Source organism: Dromiciops gliroides, chromosome 5, assembly GCF_019393635.1.
Source record: "Dromiciops gliroides isolate mDroGli1 chromosome 5, mDroGli1.pri, whole genome shotgun sequence".
In the NCBI taxonomy this organism is placed as follows: Eukaryota; Metazoa; Chordata; class Mammalia; order Microbiotheria; family Microbiotheriidae; genus Dromiciops; species Dromiciops gliroides.
Window position 1 is genome coordinate 64421727 of NC_057865.1, and position 18564 is coordinate 64440290.

The 18564-nt window shown below is 41.7% G+C and overlaps 2 protein-coding genes across 2 annotated transcripts in view; both read left to right on the plus strand.

Annotated features, from left to right (window-relative positions):
- The window catches only part of MYO3A (myosin IIIA), a 350362-nt gene extending 342823 nt beyond the window's left edge, over positions 1-7539 (plus strand). Inside the window, exons 33-34 of the mRNA XM_043967196.1 lie at positions 893-1036; positions 6104-7539. Of these exons, the coding sequence (XP_043823131.1) occupies positions 893-1036; positions 6104-6212 (253 nt within the window). The 3' untranslated portion in view covers positions 6213-7539. The remainder of the gene's footprint in view (positions 1-892; positions 1037-6103) is intronic.
- Positions 7540-11989: 4450 nt separating this feature from the next.
- GAD2 (glutamate decarboxylase 2) overlaps positions 11990-18564 on the plus strand; it is an 86449-nt gene continuing 79874 nt past the window's right edge. Inside the window, 6 exon segments of the mRNA XM_043967151.1 lie at positions 11990-12301; positions 13209-13268; positions 13525-13675; positions 14901-15000; positions 15002-15088; positions 15091-15139. Of these exon segments, the coding sequence (XP_043823086.1) occupies positions 12226-12301; positions 13209-13268; positions 13525-13675; positions 14901-15000; positions 15002-15088; positions 15091-15139 (523 nt within the window). The 5' untranslated portion in view covers positions 11990-12225.

Below are 18564 nucleotides of genomic sequence, written 5' to 3' on the forward strand. Positions count from 1 at the left end.
AAAATCTAATGTGGGTCATAACCTGCCCCCCCACCAGGTTTTTTTTTTGGGGGGGGGAACTGGCTAAGATTACTTACTGATAAATTCAGCAAGAGTTTAGGCTTTTAAGGATTCATTAAAGTATATTAGAAGTTAGTGAAGAGAGAGAAGTTGAGAAAGCCATCTTTATTTAGCTATCCACGCTTCTATAGAGAACATGTGGAGTAGATCTTTCTACTCTGTTCTGCCCCTGCTGTCACCACACCAAAATCCCAGATGAAAAGATGAAGATCCATCGAGCCAGCCTCTACTTCCTACTTCCTGTCTCCCTCCCTAAAAGGGGAGGTCCTTCAAGCTGATTGGTTGAGAGTGGTCTCCTGTTGATGGCATCATCCACAGCCTCTGAGAACAAGCACCCTACTCGGGGCCAGCCAGGTGTGGTCTCGATTTAATCATTCTTAAGTAGGTTCTTAGTCAGTTTCTCAGTCTCACCCAATTCAATCAATTCCAAATCAGTCTTCAGGGGGGGCCCCTGGACATCTGCCAAATCCCATTATTTTATCACAACCATTAAAACTATATTGTCCACAAGAGATCAGAAACAAAAGGAAAGGTAACCCTGGTAACAAGATTTAAGGTTAAAAGTTAATAGTTGCTGTGTGACCCTGGGCAAGTCACTTAACCCCAATTGCCTCACCAAAAAAAAAAGTTAATAGTTGTAGCTATTGGTAAGACTGCTTTAAAATGCATGGTATGGGACAAATAATTTTGTACATTGTCAGATTTCTGCCATTTATGTTACCATTTGTATGACTCCTAAATCCTAGTCATTGAGAGGAAATGAAATAATCACTTTGTAATTTAAGTAAAATGAAAATAGAATTGATACTATGGCATATGTGTTTATTTACAGTCAGGGGAAAGTGCTAGATTTAGAGGATTTCTATTACAAAGGATTTTCAGCTAGTCGCTCTGGACTGAAAGAACATAAACATTACATGAGAGAAAGAAGACCACGAACAGAACTCCAGAACTCATGTTTTAAGGCTGATGAAAGGTAAATCTATAGTTACCATTTTCCTATTTTCAGTTTTATTGCTTAAGCAAAAAGATCATTTTGGTGGAATGTGAAGAACAATGAGCTTAAAAATGAAAATACCTGGGTTTGAATCTCAGCTCTGTATGTAGACATATGAGTGTGGACACATTGTTTCACCTTTCTGTGCCTTCCATGTAAAATTTGAATCATATCTGGATCTATCTGAAAAAGTTGTTGTGAGGGTCAAAGTATGGCAACACCCATAAAAGTGCTTTTAAAACCTACAAAGGGGCAGCTAGATGGCACAGTGGATAAAGCACTGGCCCTGGATTCAGGAGTACCTGAGTTCAAATCCGGCCTCAGACACTTAACACTTACTAGCTGTGTGACCCTGGGCAAGTCACTTAACCCCAATTGCCTCACCAAAAAAAAAAACCTACAAAGAATTGCAGAAATATTCATTTTCAGAAATTGTGGTGTTCAGGGATTCACAACCATGGGACATCACCAGGAAAACATTGGTGTGAAGAAGATGGATTCCTGTGTCAGGAGCAGTTTAGGATCATTAACAGCACTATTCAGTTCCCCAAATGCAACCTAGTCTGCTTTCTTCCTCCCATTCAACGCTGGGCACAGTTCATGGTCGATTAACAGTAATGGTCCTGGATATATTGCATTGATGTACTGATGGTGAAATGGCTACACAACTGCAAGTCATGATCTAGACAATACATGTTCTTCCTCCATTTGGTTTGAACCATGAGGATTGTTCAGTTGACAGGATTTTTTTGAACAGTTATAGAGTTCATTGAGAAGACCCTTTAATGTTCCAGTGTTTGATGCAATCAACACATCATATACACACAAAAGAATATCTCTTCTCTTGGTATGTTGCCCAGAACATCTTCCATAACTATGGTGAATACCTTGTGGCAAGCATACATGTTCCTGTTTTATGCCTTACTTAACATGAATAATCAGAGTCATTGAAAAAAATCTTCCATGTGTTTACATATCAAGGAATTCTGCATAATCTTAACATATGCATGAGAGACTTGTTAAATGCATATTAAAGCTAAACTTATTTCTTTTATATAAAATATGTCATAGTCAAGAATCTTACAATACTACAATCTCCAAAAACTCAAAATTATAGGTGACTCAAATGGCCATGTAAAGATGTATGGTGAACATAAACATGCTGAAACATATTTCCAATGATACTAATATCATGGTACAGTATAAAGGACACTGAACTTGGAGTCACAGGATCTATGTTCAAATTCTGGTCCTGCTACTTTTTACCTATATGGCCTTGTGAATGTCACTTTACCTTCCTCAGCTTCAGTTTCCTTACTTGTAAAAGGAAGGGATTGGATTAGATGACCTCTGTGGTTCCTTCCAGCACTAGATCCATAATCCTATGGCCTAAGGGATATCATCTGAGAAATGCATACTCTGAAAAGAATGTGGGCTAGTCATAAACCAAAAACAAGAAATAACAATTGAATAGCAATGCTGTGATACCTACAAAATGTCCTTAGTGGTGCCCTTAATGATGCCCTAAAAAATGTAAAAAAGGGATGGAGAAAAAGAGACAGAGGAAGAAGAGTAGGGGGAGACAGAGAAAGACAGAGAAGAGGAGGAAGACAGACAGAGACCAACAAAATGCATGAGGGAACATGGACAAGGGTCCTGCAGGATAGGATGTGGATTATTTGTGAGCTACCCTGAGAGAGATTAGGCACATCACTAAGACATATAGATCCATTGAAATATCAAAATAGTATAGAAATGTGAACCATTGTTGTTGTTGTTATTATTGTTAAGCAACACCATACCATGTGTCACCTCTTTTTAGATATTCTTTCCATACCCTATATATTGCAACCAAAAGACAATTTGTGAGTAAAACCAAAAGGGATAGAACCAAGAAGCCATATGCAATTATTTTTAAGAACCAAGTCAATGTAATTTTAGATCGATCATTGTTTATTCAATTCTGGTATCCAGTTATTTGGAAGCAGGAGCATCAGGCAAAAAAACTGAGGAAAAGAGAGTTCAGGTGGTTATTGGCAAGCATTTTAGGTCTAATTTATTTGCCATTGACCCTGCTTGACATTGAGTGAGTCCTTTAAACCAATTTTCTGTGGCTTGGTTCCTTCTTCAGGATAGGATTAGCTTTAATGATTCTATTTCAGAAGTATTAGGCACCTAATAGACCTTTGTGAAGTTTTGAGATTTAAGGGAAGATGAGAAAGAGAAAAATGCAATGTAAGAAATAAAAAATAGTAATGTTAGTATAATCTAACTAAGATCCTAAGCACCTGGACTTTAAATCCTTTCAGCATGGAAGAGTAACTCCACTACTATAATGCCCTATGTTCTTTTCCTTTCTTAGACCCAGAATGAAGCAGGCTGAGATTTCCTTTTCCTTGTCCCCTAATTTTCTTCTTTCCCAGAGTTCCCATATTTCCCAAAATTCCCTTGCCTGTTTCCCATTTTCATAAACCAGGATGCCTTATTCAGCAGAGTGCTATCTCCCACCAAAGAACACATCCCTTTTCACTTATTGCAAAGGCACTGTATCTCTGACTTACTGTCTGTTGATCCAGGGGTGCCTGTCATGGCATGCATGTCTGCAAATTATGAATGGCCAGCCATGAGCCTTTATAGTAGCTGCTGGTTGGCACTGATTTCATGTGTTTCATTATTTCATTGTACATTTATTGAACATATGCATGAGGTGAAAATGGTAAGGACAGTTTGTCTACAGTGTAGGATTCATATTAAGGAGTGGTTCTAATTAAGATTGAATAGAAAGCATGGGGCAGGATTATGAGATTTGTTGATGTCAGATAACAGTATATAATTATGTTTTAGGCATGCAACTAGAGACAAAAGAGCATAAGACAATACCTGTCCTCCAGGAGCTTACAATCAATTTGGGCAAGACATATACATGTGAACCAAATGAAATTAAGCAAGTTGACTTAAGTAATTTAAGTATCAAACAAATAGGACCAGCCTGGCATGATGAAAAGGCTGCTGGCCTATTAGTTGTAATGAACTGTATAATCTTAATTCCCCTGAGCCTCAGTTTTCCCAGCAGGTTTCTTATACCAGTGTCTTAAGAATCACCCTGCCCTCTAGTCCTAGCCCCATACATCCATAAACCCAACTGAAAAGTATATTAGAATCCTCCAAACTTAATAAAATCTAGGAATGGGGCATATTTGCCAGCAGATGAAAACTAGCAGAGAAAAGCAGAGAAACATTATCCAGTACACCTGCCTGTATGAAAATAGGGAACATCCAAAGAGGGTACAAAGATAGATGTGAAGGTTTGCAATTAGAAGCAAAGAACTTAACACAATATACACCATACACCTTGATACTGGGACCCAGAAGTATTTTAAAATGCAATCATGGGATGTCAAGGGGGAAGGGATCCTGAAGATCAATCTAGTCACCCTATGGAAAGCATCATAGAGGAGAGAACTCTGGACTGGGCATCATGAAGATGTATATCCCGATCCTGCCTTGGAAGTCACTTAACCTTAAGCCTCAGTTTCCTCAGCTGTAAAATGAAAGAGGTTGGAGTCAATGACCTCTCATGCCCTTTCCAAACCTAAATCTGTTTTTTGTTGTTCAGTCATTTCAGTTGTGTCCAACTCTTTGTGACCCCCTTTGGGGTTTTCTTGGCAAAGATACTGGAGTAGTTTGCCATTTCCTTTTCCAGCTCATTAAGTGTCCGAAGGCCGGGTTTGAACTCAGGTATTCCTGATTCCAGGCCTGGTACTCTATCCACTGTGCAATTAGTTGCCCATAAATCTGATACAACAACCTAATTTTCAAATTAGACAACTCATGACAAAATAGACAAGAAAAAAAATGTGTTCAAGGTTTTACCACAGGTAGTAATCAGCAGATGAGAAAATTTAGGGCCTTCTCTGAGGCCAAATCCAGTGTTAATTCTACTACAAAACAGATAAAACTTAGGGTCCAGTTGTATTTAAAACAGTTGGAGTTAACAGTGACCAAAATTTTCCTGATGTCAACACCTGAATAAAGACATAGTTCATTTCCCATCTCTCTTTAAACCCATATAGTCTACAGTTACACCCATAAGTCTCTCTTCTACTCCATTCTTCCAGTTCAGTAGCAGAGGCAACTGAGTTACCCACTGCATTGAGCACAGAATCTAGTCAGGAAGACCTGAGTTCAAATCTGAATTCAGATACTTACTAACTGTGTGACTGTGGACAAATGATTAACACCTTTCTGCTTCCGCTTCCTCATCAGTAAAATGGAGATGAAAAAAGCCTACTTCCCAGGGTTAGATGTTGTGAGAATAAAAATTAAATCATAGAAGATGCTTTGCAAACCTTAAAATGCTATAGAAATGGGGCAGCTAGGTGTCGAACTGGATAGAGCACCTGCCCTGGAGTCAGGAGTACCTGAGTTCAAATCTGGCCTCAGACACTTAACACTTACTAGCTGTGTGACCCTGGACAAGTCAACTTAACCCCAATTGCCTCACTTAATTAAAAAATAAATAAATAAATATGCTATAGAAATGCTAGTTATCATTAGCTGTGCTTTGCAGGTGTTTGGATCTAAAAGGATGTTATGTCTGCTAGAGAGAATTGACTTCAGAGGTCTAAAAAAACTCCTAGCTGAATTTGCTAGGTGTAACCCTAAAGCCCCACAGATACTCCTGAAAAACATCCCAGTGGAGCACCTCCCCAAGTGCAAACAGCATCAACTTTGAAATCTGATGACTTAAGAAATTCCAGAAGGCAAACCCATTTTGTAGTCCATTAATCCAATTCTATGTGATTAGAGAAAAAAATTAAAGCAACCCATATTTGACATATTTTATATATGTGTGTATGTATATGTATGTGTCTTTGTATATTAAGGTATATATAATAGATATATATGTGTATATATCTAAATTATGTATGTGTGTATGTATACACACACATATAATTCTAGGGGAAGGGAATCCTTGTTTGCAAAACTTTGAGATTTAACATTGTCATCCTCTCTGTGTTTCTGTTCCCACCCCACCCCCTCCAGTTGTTGGGCTATGGCAAACTCAGGAGAAGTCCCTGGAGATAATCCTTATGACTACAGGAAACTGCTCCGGAAAACCTCCCAGCGCCGTCGACTAGTCCAGCAGTTTTAGCCATTTCCAGGGCTTGTTGCTGCTATCACCTTTTGTCTTCCCTAGCCTAGACAAGGCATATTTCCTTGCTTGTTTGGGGCTGCCTTCCTTCCTGCTTTATAACCAGAGTTCCCAGAAATGGCAGATTTGGGGAGCCCTGCCCCTTAATATAGGGAAGATATCCACCCAGGGGCACAGAAAGACAGCCAGAAAGGACAAACTCACAGTTGTGAGAATCAGGAGATGCTACACCCTCTGGACCATGAGAAAATGTGAGACATATCTGACCAGGAACATTCTCTTCCATTGTCCACTGCCAGTCTCTCCCATCAGCTGCATGTCAATGGCTTTTAGTTTTCTTGATTGTCACAAGGTATCAGGAGACCGACAGGGAGGGCATTTCTTTGGGAAACCTTTATCCCAACAAGAGCAGTTGGTAAATGCACTCTTCTCTACCTTCAATTGAAAACTGCTTGTCTTAATATTTCCCAAAAAAATTTTTTTTTATTTTTAAAAAATAATTCACTTAACTTGTAAATTAGGCTCATGTTTGCTGTGAGGATGACTCCCTAGCCAAAACTGAACTGAAGACCAAGACAGCATGACCATCACCTTTTCCCTACCACTATTCAAAGGTCGAGTGTCTAGAGAGATATTTCCTCTCCCAGAATTCTGTCCTTCTAAGGCCATTGAACTGGTTGCTGGGCATTATCCTTTAACTGGCTAAGTCTCCAGCAAAGTTTGAGTGCTTCAGATGATGTAAACCTATTTTTCCACCACCTTTGTTATTAAAATTACAAAACAAATGAAGAAACCTTTGGGAAATATTTTCTCTGGTGGCTGCTCAAGAATTTAACTTCGATGACTGGAAAAGGTGGGTACATGCTCCCCTATATCTGAAGTGAAGGTAAAATAGAACTGCAGCTGGTGAATATCAATGGAGCAGTCTTTTTTGATTAAGAATACTTTGGGTTTCTGGAAACGTGTTTCTCCTTATTTAGACTCCCAGTTCTAGGTTTCGTTCTTAAACATTCTATGGGCTCCAGGTCTCTTTATATCTTGTTAAAAAATTTTCTGTTAAATGTATCTGTTTAATGAAATTCCAGGTAGCAGGTAGGGGCAAGGAGCTCAGATTTAAATTGGCTTATTAAGTCATATTCTAGAAGGTGACAGACAACAATGCCCCCTAGTAGATGTTGCTATCCATAAGTAGCTCTGGGCTCATCTGGCTGCCTTTCCAGCACACTTCTCACTCTTTTACATCTACCTACAGAGAACAGAACTGGAGCTGGTTGTTAGACATTCCATGCAGGATGGTTAAAAAAAATGGGGAGAAAAAGGAGGATTGGAAAAGGTGAGGACACAATGGGAGTAGATCCAGTGACTACACTTGGGTTGTACAGAGTTCTCAAGAAGTCTTGTGTGCCTAACATTATCTCTACTCCCTTAGGTCTCAAGCATGCCTGAGAAGGACTTCAGGAAGAGAGTTTGGGGGCCTTTCCTCTCCTTAGGCAAATGAAACATAAGATTTCCAAGGGTAGTTCCTAGATCTGTCTTACACCATAGCACTAGCCCTCAGCCTTGTTCTAGTGGGTTTTCAATAAGAGTGGCTGAATAATGAAGGAAGAAACCCAAGTCCCTTCAGGCTTCCCAGAGCTTTTGAGATTGGTTTTGACATGCAGCTTGCAGTCAAAGCACAGTCTCCTTTGGTTGGGGACATTTCATTTTTGCCATCAGGCCTCTTGCTGTGAGAAGGGGAAGACCAAAACTCTTGGGGCTGACCAGGGCCTCCACATGTCAAGAGGTGACCTAGCATTTATTTATCTCTCCCCAGGGCTCTGGGAGGGGGCAGGGAAGAGAGGCAGTTATTCTGTACTTCCTTTAGCTTCTGAGAACTTAAATTCTATAAATCCATTTCCCCCAAAGCTGAGGGCCCTCTCTTGAAAGACAGTGGTGTGCTGGCCAGGATAGAAAAAAAACAAAGCAGCTTACTCTCTTCTTGAGACTCTGACCACCCCATTGTGCCACACACCATAGAGATTTCTCTCTTGGGGAGCTAACCAAAGCTAACCAATTTAACCAAGACCAGAGCTGACTGTGGCTATTCCCAGTTCCTCAGTTCCAGCTAAGGTACAGCTGTGGGTATTTCTTAAGTATCAATAGCCTCTCTTCTCCTCCAGGACTGAGTCTGCCTCAGAAAGAACAACTCCTGAATTTTTAATCCAAGAAACAGTTCCATGACAAACCTTCCTTTGTAAATACGTTCAGTCTTTAATGAACTGGGCTGTACACCGACTCCCTTCAGACAATCTGCTACAGTTCGGCACAGTCAGGTTTCTAAGGTGAAATAAGAACAAGGAACGCCCCCTAGAAGATGTCGTTGATTAGTGGGCATGGGCAAGAAGCGACTCACTCGGGCCTTCATTCAGTTGCCTTGTGCCCCTCCCCCCAAACGGCCTAAGTGGAATTGGAAAAGGTTTACTAGTTAACGTACACGGAGAAATAATTAGTCAAAAAGACGGGTTACTATGAAAATCCTCATCCTCCCTCCTTTGAAAAGGAGATTTTCTTGCTGATAATCTAGGACGAGGGCTAGAAAGGGTTTTTCCCCGGGCTCTCTCTCTTTGTATTTCTATTCGAGACTGGGATCCCTATTGTGAACTATTACTGTACATATAACCTTCACTTTAGAGACAAAAGACGGAGCGGGAGAGAGAACAGATATTTTCCGAGTGTTTTTTTTAAAAGGAAAATACCGTCGAGGGGGGGAAATTCTATAAGAAGACACAGTTAGGTCCCTGGTGCTTCTGATCCAGTTTGTTTCTAAATAAAAGGATAAAATATCCCTATAAGACACCCCAAACTCTTGTTTCTAAATAAAAGGATAAATATCCCTAAAACACCCAAACGAAGTCTAGAGTTTTGGGGTCTAATATGTATCTAAAATTAGCTTCCTAACAGGAAATGAAATCTTCACTCTCATTTTTTTTTCTCCTTGCCGCAAGTGAGATGTAGGTGTTGGAATTTGAAAACTCGGTATAGATTTGATCCATTTCTTCCACTTATTTCTTGGCTCTTTTTAAAATTTGTTTTAATGGAAATGCATCTTTTCGGACCATTTAGCCACGGAGTGCGGGGGAAAATCATTTCAACTTCCAGCTTGTTGACTTAAAGCCGAGCATTCGCGAGAGTAGATTTTTGTTATGGCTTTAAATAAAGAAGTTTCGTTCTCGATCCAGATGTGTACTGCTAGGAGATACGTTCCCCGAAAACCTGTTCTTTTCCTCATTTACAGAATGCTGAGCTGCAAGGTCATTGACCCCTGGAATTGCTGTTGTAGTTCATGAACCTAGGAAGTTGATGAGTTGGGGGTGGAAGAGAGAGCTCTTGGATACTACCCCCTCCTCCCCAGCCTATCCAAATCGCCCCCACCCCGAGAGTCACGATTTTCTTTTCTTCCTTCTCAGTCGTGCGTGTGTCATCCTGACTCTATCCCTCACTCCTTCCAGTGACCCTTCAATGTCGATCTAATGTGTCACTCCACGATTCTCACTGGCCTCCCCCAGATTGAGCTGTAATGAAAGAGGACAATAAGCAAACCAGATCCTCTGACGTGGAAGCTTTTCTTCTATGCCTCACCTCCTACGAGTCAATCTCGGGGGTGATAAACTCCCCTTCTCTGTCCCTCAAATCCTCGTCCTATGGAACCTATTCGACTTCTAGTCCAAGGACATTTTGTCCCATGGGCGCTGGTGCGCCCTTTATTGGGGAGGGTGGAACGACGGGAAGGTTGGGGAAAGAGTTGTACAAAAGACCAAGTGACGGGTGCTGCTTTTCAGTTCGAAACATCGATATCTGCAGAAGCGGTCAGCTGGGGTGGATGTAATAGAATTCCCCGGTGTTGAATGTAAAATAAATCTAAGCACAAATTCAACCAAAGAAATAACCTTCATGCCCAGAGTACAGAGAGAGGTAGGCAGTAAACATACAAATAAAGCTGTACACACATATAGAGATGTACAAAGACGGACCATTTCCTCTAAAAATGGTTAAGATATCTCGTCTTCTCGAGTACAGTGGGTGCAACCCAAAGCCAGCAAAAATGGTAGCTACATATCTAAGTTGGAGCTCAGGAGGATGGCTTGATCAACAGAGCTGTCTCCCTTTGTTCCGACTAGAAATCGCTGGGGCCATAGAGTGGGGAAGGCATCTGACTTCTCTTCCCCATTATTAAGAGAGGCAGATACGATTTTCACAGGCTGTCAGAAAAAAACAAGACTCCTTCAATCCCGGGATGAAGGGATCAGATCACTCTGAGAATTTCTTGGGGGGAGCGGGTCTTTTTCCTACGACTACAAATATAAAGCAATAGGCTGAAGGCCGTGGTGCTGCAGCCAGTGCCTTTCAAGCTATGGTCTAGAAAACAGACATACATCTGAGTTTGAGACACCTCGAATTCCAATTATTCTTTTTCTCTCATGGCATGCTTCACGTGCACATGGCACGTTTAATTCCTCGGCATCTGTCCCTTTAAACCCGACAACGCTTCTGTGGGCCAAGGTCAAAGCGTGACCCTGAGACGCCAATCTCCCCAAGCATAGGAGCTCTGAGCTTTCGCCCCCTCCTAAGAAATATTCATTTGCTATTCCTCAGACCTGGGCTCCACAGTAACAGTCTCCCGCGTGGAATTTAATTGCCTCGGTCAAAACCTCGATCTCTCACCCCAGCCTCCTGTCTCTCATATACAGGCCATTCCCCCTACTGGGCGGTCAGCTGCGGCAGAAAGGGCGCTCTCCTGAGGTTTGAAACGGCTCGCTAAACTGGCATTAGGCCCTAATAAGGAGCTGAAATGAGTCCATCAGCACCACCCACGCCCCTCGGTTAGAAAAGGTAGCGGCTTCCTCGCCAAAAGTCCATCAGCAGTTGCCCAGAATTCCGCCGGAGTCTTGCCCTCCCAGAATTGAGACCACATCTCCCCAACTTCCTCTTTCATCTCTGCCTCAACTCCCAGGATCTCACCCCCTTCAACTCCTAGTACGGGAGCGGGTAGAAAAGCACGGCCCTCAGTAGCTACTCTCCCCCCTTTTTTTCCTATTAATCCCTAGGTACCCCAAAGACAGTACCTCAAACGAAAAAGAACAGAAAAATGATTTAATAAAGCTCCTCTCCAAAGCCCTTCTGTATCTAAAGCTCTTGACTTGCTTCTAGCTAGGCATTCTTGAGTAGGCGCGGTTGCAGAGAACTGAGCTCCGGGACGCTCTCAGGAGACCCTGGACAGCTCTCTCCCGACTGTCAAGCCAAAGGCCAATAGCTGAGGACGCGCTTACACACCCCACATCCACCACCCATTCCTGCTCCTGCTGGCCCCCTGCTTCCGAACCTCACACCTCTTGTTCCAGCTTACGCGTACCACTATCCATCTCTCACGCTCACGATCTTGTGTTCTTCCCTCACACTTCCATCTCCCTTCTCCTTTCTTTCTTCACCTCCATCTTCCAATCCTCTCTCTCCTCTCTCTCTCTCTCTCTCTCTCTCTCTCTTCTCTCTCTCTCTCTCTCTCTCTCTCTCTCTCTCCCTCTCCCTCTCCTCTCCCCTCTCCCTCTCCCTCTCCCTCCTCCCTCTCTCTCTCTTTCTCTCTCACTTCCTTCCCAATCACATACTCTCCTTCTATCAGAGTATCCCCCATTACCATCCTCTGGGTCCCTTTTGCTTTGGCTGGAAAGAGACATCTTTACCTAACCCTTCCCCCTCCCCCCCCCCCCGCTCCCGTTATACAGCCCCTCCCCCGCGTGGGTTCCAAGCTGAGCGCAGCTGCTGCCTATAGCGCTGCTGTTCACTTAGTACACACATACAGAGTTACTGAGTGTGACACACTCACCCACCCACACGGTCACTCCGGGACTCCCCAGAGTGATCTCTGCCTCCTTCACACACTCACGCGCTCAGACTCACGCACAAGCACGCAGGCAGTGAGCAGATAGCTTCTCGCCTGCAGTTGGCACTCTCATTTCCCTGTACCAGCTTCGCAGCGCGGATGGCATCTACGGGCTCTGGCTTCTGGTCCTTCGGGTCCGAAGATGGCTCCGGAGACCCGGAGAACCCTAGCACAGGTAAGGAGCTGGAAAACCAGGACAGTTGACCTGTGGAGCTGGGGACGTGGCTGAGACGGAAACAAGCAGGGTTTCAAAGGGAGAGATGAGAGGGAAAACGGTTGGTTTGTTTTTCGTTTTTCGTTTTTGTTTTGGGTTTGTCTTTTGTAGTTGTTGGTGGTGATGGTTTGTTTTCACCTGCAGCATGAAAAGTACTCAAGGTGCATCCCTTATCTTTTGCCCAGTTGACCCAAATAAACTCAAGTTTCTGAGCTCTACTTTTACATATGCGTTCACCTGTCTCCTGCGGAGGGGTTTCATACATCTCTGTATTCCTTTCACCCCAATGCGACCGGAGCCCCCAAGACACAAGTGTCTCTCCAACCTTGGTCTCAGCTCTTTAAATACTTACCTCCTCCACCTTCTTCCAGGGCTGGGGGAAGAAGAGACTTAGCTTTTTTGGCCCTGAGTTAAAACACATCCTCTCTGTGTGTCTGAGTAACTCTACTCTAAAATGCGGACAATCGTTGCCTACCTCCAAGTGCTGGGAGAATGCGCTTTGAAAATCTTAAATCGCTATAGAATTGTGATTTATTAAGAGACTGGGCATGGGGGGGGGACGGAAAGGAAGATGAATGAATGAAACAGGGAAGAGAGATGGGGGGGGTAGCAAAGAGAACATTTCCCCGAGACGAGGTTGAAGTGGAAGGGAAGTAGGTAATTCTGTGCCCCTTTATTTGGGCTGAGAAACGGATCTTTAAGACAAAGTGGGGACAGGTCTCACTGACTCCATCTTAGGTAAAAGTCTGTTAAATTTTTCCATTTTAACACTTAACATTTCCATACCCCAGTCCTACTTTCTTGATTTCGGTCAATCAAAACATTCAAACCTCTGTTTGTCTCTCCTACTCCTTCACCCCTCCTCCAGCAAGAGCCTGGTGCCAGGTTGCCCAGAAGTTCACCGGAGGCATTGGAAACAAACTCTGTGGTAAGTATAAAGCCCTGGGACTTAATGACAGAATCCGGTGATAGGGGAAAGGGGCTGGAAGGGAAGAATGTTAACTAAGTAGTCGGTATTCATTTTAAAAACTAAACTAAACTAAACAAACAAAAAACTAAACTCAAACTGTCCAGATCCTCAAATGCCTTTGCCCGATGATGGCCAGAGTACCGGGGCTGCGGTGCGGGGTCCCTCTGGGCTCCAGGCCGCAGACTGACGCTCCATCTTCTGCATGATTCCTCAGCCTTGCTGTATGGAGACGCGGAAAAGCCGATGGAAACCGGCAGCGAGAAGGAGACTCAGGGATCAACGGATAAAAAGACTGTCTGTACTTGCAATCAGAAACCCTGTAGCTGCCCCAAAATGGATCTCAATTACGCGTGTTTACACTCAACAGGTAAAGGCAAAGTGGCTTTCCACGTCGGGGCTGAGCGCTTTACAGTCTTAGTCTGCAAACGCGCGCAAGAGGTGCCCCCTCCCACTAGCTCACCCAGACTTCCTGCCCCTCCTCAAACTCACAGACTAGACCCCGAGCCCCATGGGGGGGGGGGGTGAGGCTATCGGGAAGAGTGGGAAGATGGGGACAAGTAGGGGTGATTCGAGAAAGCAGTCCTCCTCTGAACGTATTAGATCACGGGCTTCCTCTGCCACCGATTCGCACATTTTGCACCAAGTCTGCCTCCCCACCACCACCCCGTGAGCAGTTCTAGACTCGCCACCCGTCTCTCCCCCAAATCAATACAGAACACAGGCAAAGGCAAATTGCTCTAGATCCAGATGGAAGGTCAAGATCACGATGCTGCCTTACGCATGGCATCACTGGGTTTTGACTATGGCCTTCCAGTACCTTGAAAGTCAAAAGATACAATGGTGTCCCCTTCCCTCCCCCACGCCCCTCCCCCCGCAAACTTAGTGCCCAGCCATTATAAGAGCAAGAAGAAGACTAGGCGTTTTTAACCCGGGAAACTTCGGTCAATGTCTGTGCTAATATGGTATACCAATGGCTACTGAGCTTATCTTATGGAGAAAACAATTTTCCGAGGAAGAACAATTCTATTTGAATGACGACAACAGCGATAGCGCGCGCGCGCGGGCACACACACACACACACACACACATACACATAATCTGGTTGGTCTCTGGAATCAAAGGATTTTCCCAAATACAGTAGCATTTTCCCATCGCATATTCAACTGTGCATTTTTACCTTCATGTCAGACAACTCCCTATACACAGAGGAGAGATTTTTAACGTAAAAATGTAACAATAAAATAAAATGAACCTGTGCCCAACGCCCAGATAGGGCAAAGGTTTCCCAAACAAGCCACTACGATGGTGTGTAAGAATGAATTCTAGAATTTGCTTATTGGATTTCTTCTTATTATAAGCTTCTTCCTGAAAATGCTGAAGGAAAATGTTTCCTACTTCCAAGGGCCCCCCATAGGTATAAAATATAGGAATTCAGAGGGAAATCTCTTTTTATACAAACAAAATAAGGTTGACTCTGCATTTTTTGCAGAAGAAATTATACCATAATGTTTTTCTGAGCAAGAGTATATACATGAATTTTCAATGACGTGTATGACATTTTAAATTTCTTGGCATGGGGTTGTCTCCCCACGATCTGTTGCCAGCATGTAACGGAGAAGTGGCCACTTTGTCTTTTCTCCAAGATGTAATGGACATTTTACTTCAGTATGTGGTGAAGAGTTTCGATAGATTCAACCAAGGTGATTGATTTCCATTACCCGAATGAGCTTCTTCAAGAATACACATTGGGAACTGGCAGTCAGCCCCAGACCCTGGAGGGAATATTTTGTCCAACTGCAGAACAACTCTAAAATACGCCATCAAAACAGGTACTGTCTGGGTGAGAAATTTTAAATGTCTAGTGTGGTTTTCCTGTATTTTACCTGCAAAATTATAAGAATTAGTTATCATACAGTTTTACAATTACTGACATTTCTGAAAACTCACAGCATCAACTGTAACTTTTACTGATAATGTCAGTAAAAAGAAAGAGTCTATTTTAGAAGGATAGGTGTTGTGGGGGGGTTTCCTCACCTGGGTTATTTCGCCTTCATTACAATGATATTTCCAAGGGAAACTTACCTGGTATAATATATACCTTAGAAATAGTTTTTTTTCTTGATTTCTACAAACTTATTCGTTATCTTGATTGATGCAATGGACACATTTTACACTGGGACACATTTTGCTATGCAAATTAACTGTCCCTCCCAAAGGAATCATTTTTTGGAAGATACCAACATAATGAACTTAAAGGGAGAAACCAAAAATGTATAAATAAAAGATGAAAAAGCATCTTTGGAACAAAAGTCCCAAATACTAGTTATGTCCCATTAGCAATTTCCTTAGTAGGAATGGTCACCCACATTGAGACTGGTCGGCTTGCTTACTGTGTTGGTGAGGTAACATTTTTTGGCACTTAATCAGATGTCCGTAGATTTAACCTTTGCATTCCGGATTCCCGGTGTTATTTAAATTAGTGTTTTTTAATGTCCGCAGAAAAGCTTAGCAATTCAATAGTGCTGAATGGGGGAGAATATTTTTGGATGTTATGGGGTAAATAAAGCAAAAAAAGGAAATTTGATTTTTTATTTTATATAATTTTTTTTCATCACACAGTGGTATAAATATTGATTTCCCCCCTCCCCAATGTTATTCACATACATTTATTTCCGGAAATATTACATTTATGCAGATGTTTCTAAGATTTCTTTCTCTCTTTTTTTGGTAAAGTCTGCTGTTTATTCCTGTTCAGATCATAATTACCTCCACATCTCATACATTCAACTGTTAATCACCAAGACACATGGACCCTGGAGGCTAAATTTTAAAAATAAAATTATAATAAAAAGTAAGGGAATACTTAATAACCAAATGCATTATGCTATGTTTGAAACAAAAAGGATATGAACACATAACTTTTGCATTTAAATATATATGCAATTTCAAAACTATTTTTATCAAAAAATGAAAATGTAGAATAGCCTTTGCATTGAAATGTGATTTGGCATTGAAAATTTTTCCCTTGGCCACCTCCCCTATCGTCATCCATAACCATTTACTGAATCCCTACTATACGCACTAGTCAAAGATATGATGGAAGGTGGGGTGTTTTAGGGGGGGGATGGGTGGGAAACGGTTAAGGAGGGCTGCTAAAAGCCTTGAACTAAAAAGAACATTTTCAATATTTGCATATGTGTAGCTCTAAGGTTGTGAAAGCTTTTACACAAAGAGAAAGTAAACTTAATAGATGAATCTTATCAAACTCATTGTCTGAGGCATAACTGAGTTCTGACCTTTGTGATCCATATAAAATATATTTTATAGTAGGATAGATCTAGAACAGCAATCATCATCAATTAATACTCACTGTTTGTTGAGATGGGGCTATGACAGTATACTAAGCAACATAAATAATACTGTTTATTACACTTTAAACATGAAATAAGCATCCAAACATAGCTATTTTTTCATTTCCTATTAACGCATTGTCCTTAAAGGAATTTAAGTGGTGTTTGTTAAATGCTTCCAAAATGGTAGATCACTGTTTATTATTCTTTATTGCTACAGAATCAAAAACAATTTATGAGAACTCAACATTTCAGTTTTGTAGAAGTCCACTAACTTTTGAAATTCAATTTGAAGAGTCAAAAAGAATGGAAAGTCAATGAAATTAATAGTTTCTGACCATCAGTATTCCAGTTAATGTCAGAAAGAAATCGGCCAATTCAGTACTTATCTTTTTTCCTATAATGCTTAAGAAACTAACTGATAGTCAAACACAGCTTTAATGCCTTTTATTTAAACTTCAAATGAAAATTAAATTGATCAGACTAGCTTGCTGACCCAGTGATATCAATGTCCAGAGAAGACCTCAAGAGGATTTGTAGAAACAATGCATCTTCTGCTTTATTAAACGTGTGGCTTATTAGAGTCAAATTCCATCGCTTCTTTACTGATAGATTTTCCTGTTTCTGTGGCTTCTCTTGTTTGATTATTATGACTATTCAGTAGTTGTCAAATGTTTGGTCATGCTATCAACTCCCATTGAGTTTTTCCTGCCCTTTTTTGGATTACTTAAAGTTTATATGTTAACATTCTTTATCCCGGGTGATCTTAACCTGATATCACTTGCTTTGTAATGCACTTCAGAATAAAAAGGGAGGCAGAACAGCTTTTAAAAATGAATTTCTTACTTCTTGTTGAAATTTCTACTACTTTATTCAATAGAAAGATAGGTTTAAAAAATTATCATCGTGGATTTTGTTGATTCAAACTTCTCATTTCTTTGACACTTAAAATATATATATCCTAGACTCTGTTAAGCTAGCAATAAAACTCAAGGAATTGGTGTGTTTAATAAGCCTGAATCCATGAAGGTGATAGCAGCAGGCTCATTTACACAAAAAACTGTTTTACAATGAGGTTTTGTTTTACAATGAGGTTTTGCATCCTACCTAACTGTTTAGCTTTTTGGGTTGGTTGCATTCATTCCTCATCTTTCCAGTTAGCAGAGCCTAAGAAGGTGTCAGGGATCAGTTGCTTAGCTGTGGAGAGGTGAAAGCTGCTGGTCACATCCCTATTCTACACCCTGCTATATATTCCCCACTAGCTGCTAAATGCATGCATTAACATTAGCTTCCCAGGGAGCTGCTCATCTGTCCTTCTCAGCAGAAGGAGAGCATGGAATAGCAGCAGTGGCAGCAGCTGGTTGGAAGGGGTTGTAGAAACAGCTGGGCAGGTTCAGGGACAGGTCCCACCAATAAATAGCCCTTTATGGGAGGGGAAATGTGGGAGGAGGGTGGAATCCTATGCTAGGATCCTCTGGGCTGTACTTTGAGCCTATAAAGGATTATCTAAAGAGTGAAAGTGTAGTTAGTTGGAACACTTCTCTTGACCTGCCAAGGGAAACTCTGGCTTCTCCAAAGCTGTACATCAGTTAACACTGACAGAGACTTATCAAGGAATGAGAAAAGCACATGAAGATGAAAGAGCAAGGGAATTTTTGTTGCCAAACAATCCAAGTAACAAACTGATCTTTCCAGCTTACCTAAGGTCGCCATCAGGATGGCCTGCCCTGCCACTATGAAATGTCTGATGGTCCTGATTAGTTTCAAATATGGCAAAGTTTCAATAGGATTAAATAGGGCACAATAATAGGACCCAAAAAAATCCAGAGATATCTCTGTCGACATATATGTAGACTACTGCATAGGATTGCTAAGCTTAATAACTTTAAAGAAAGCTGCGAGGA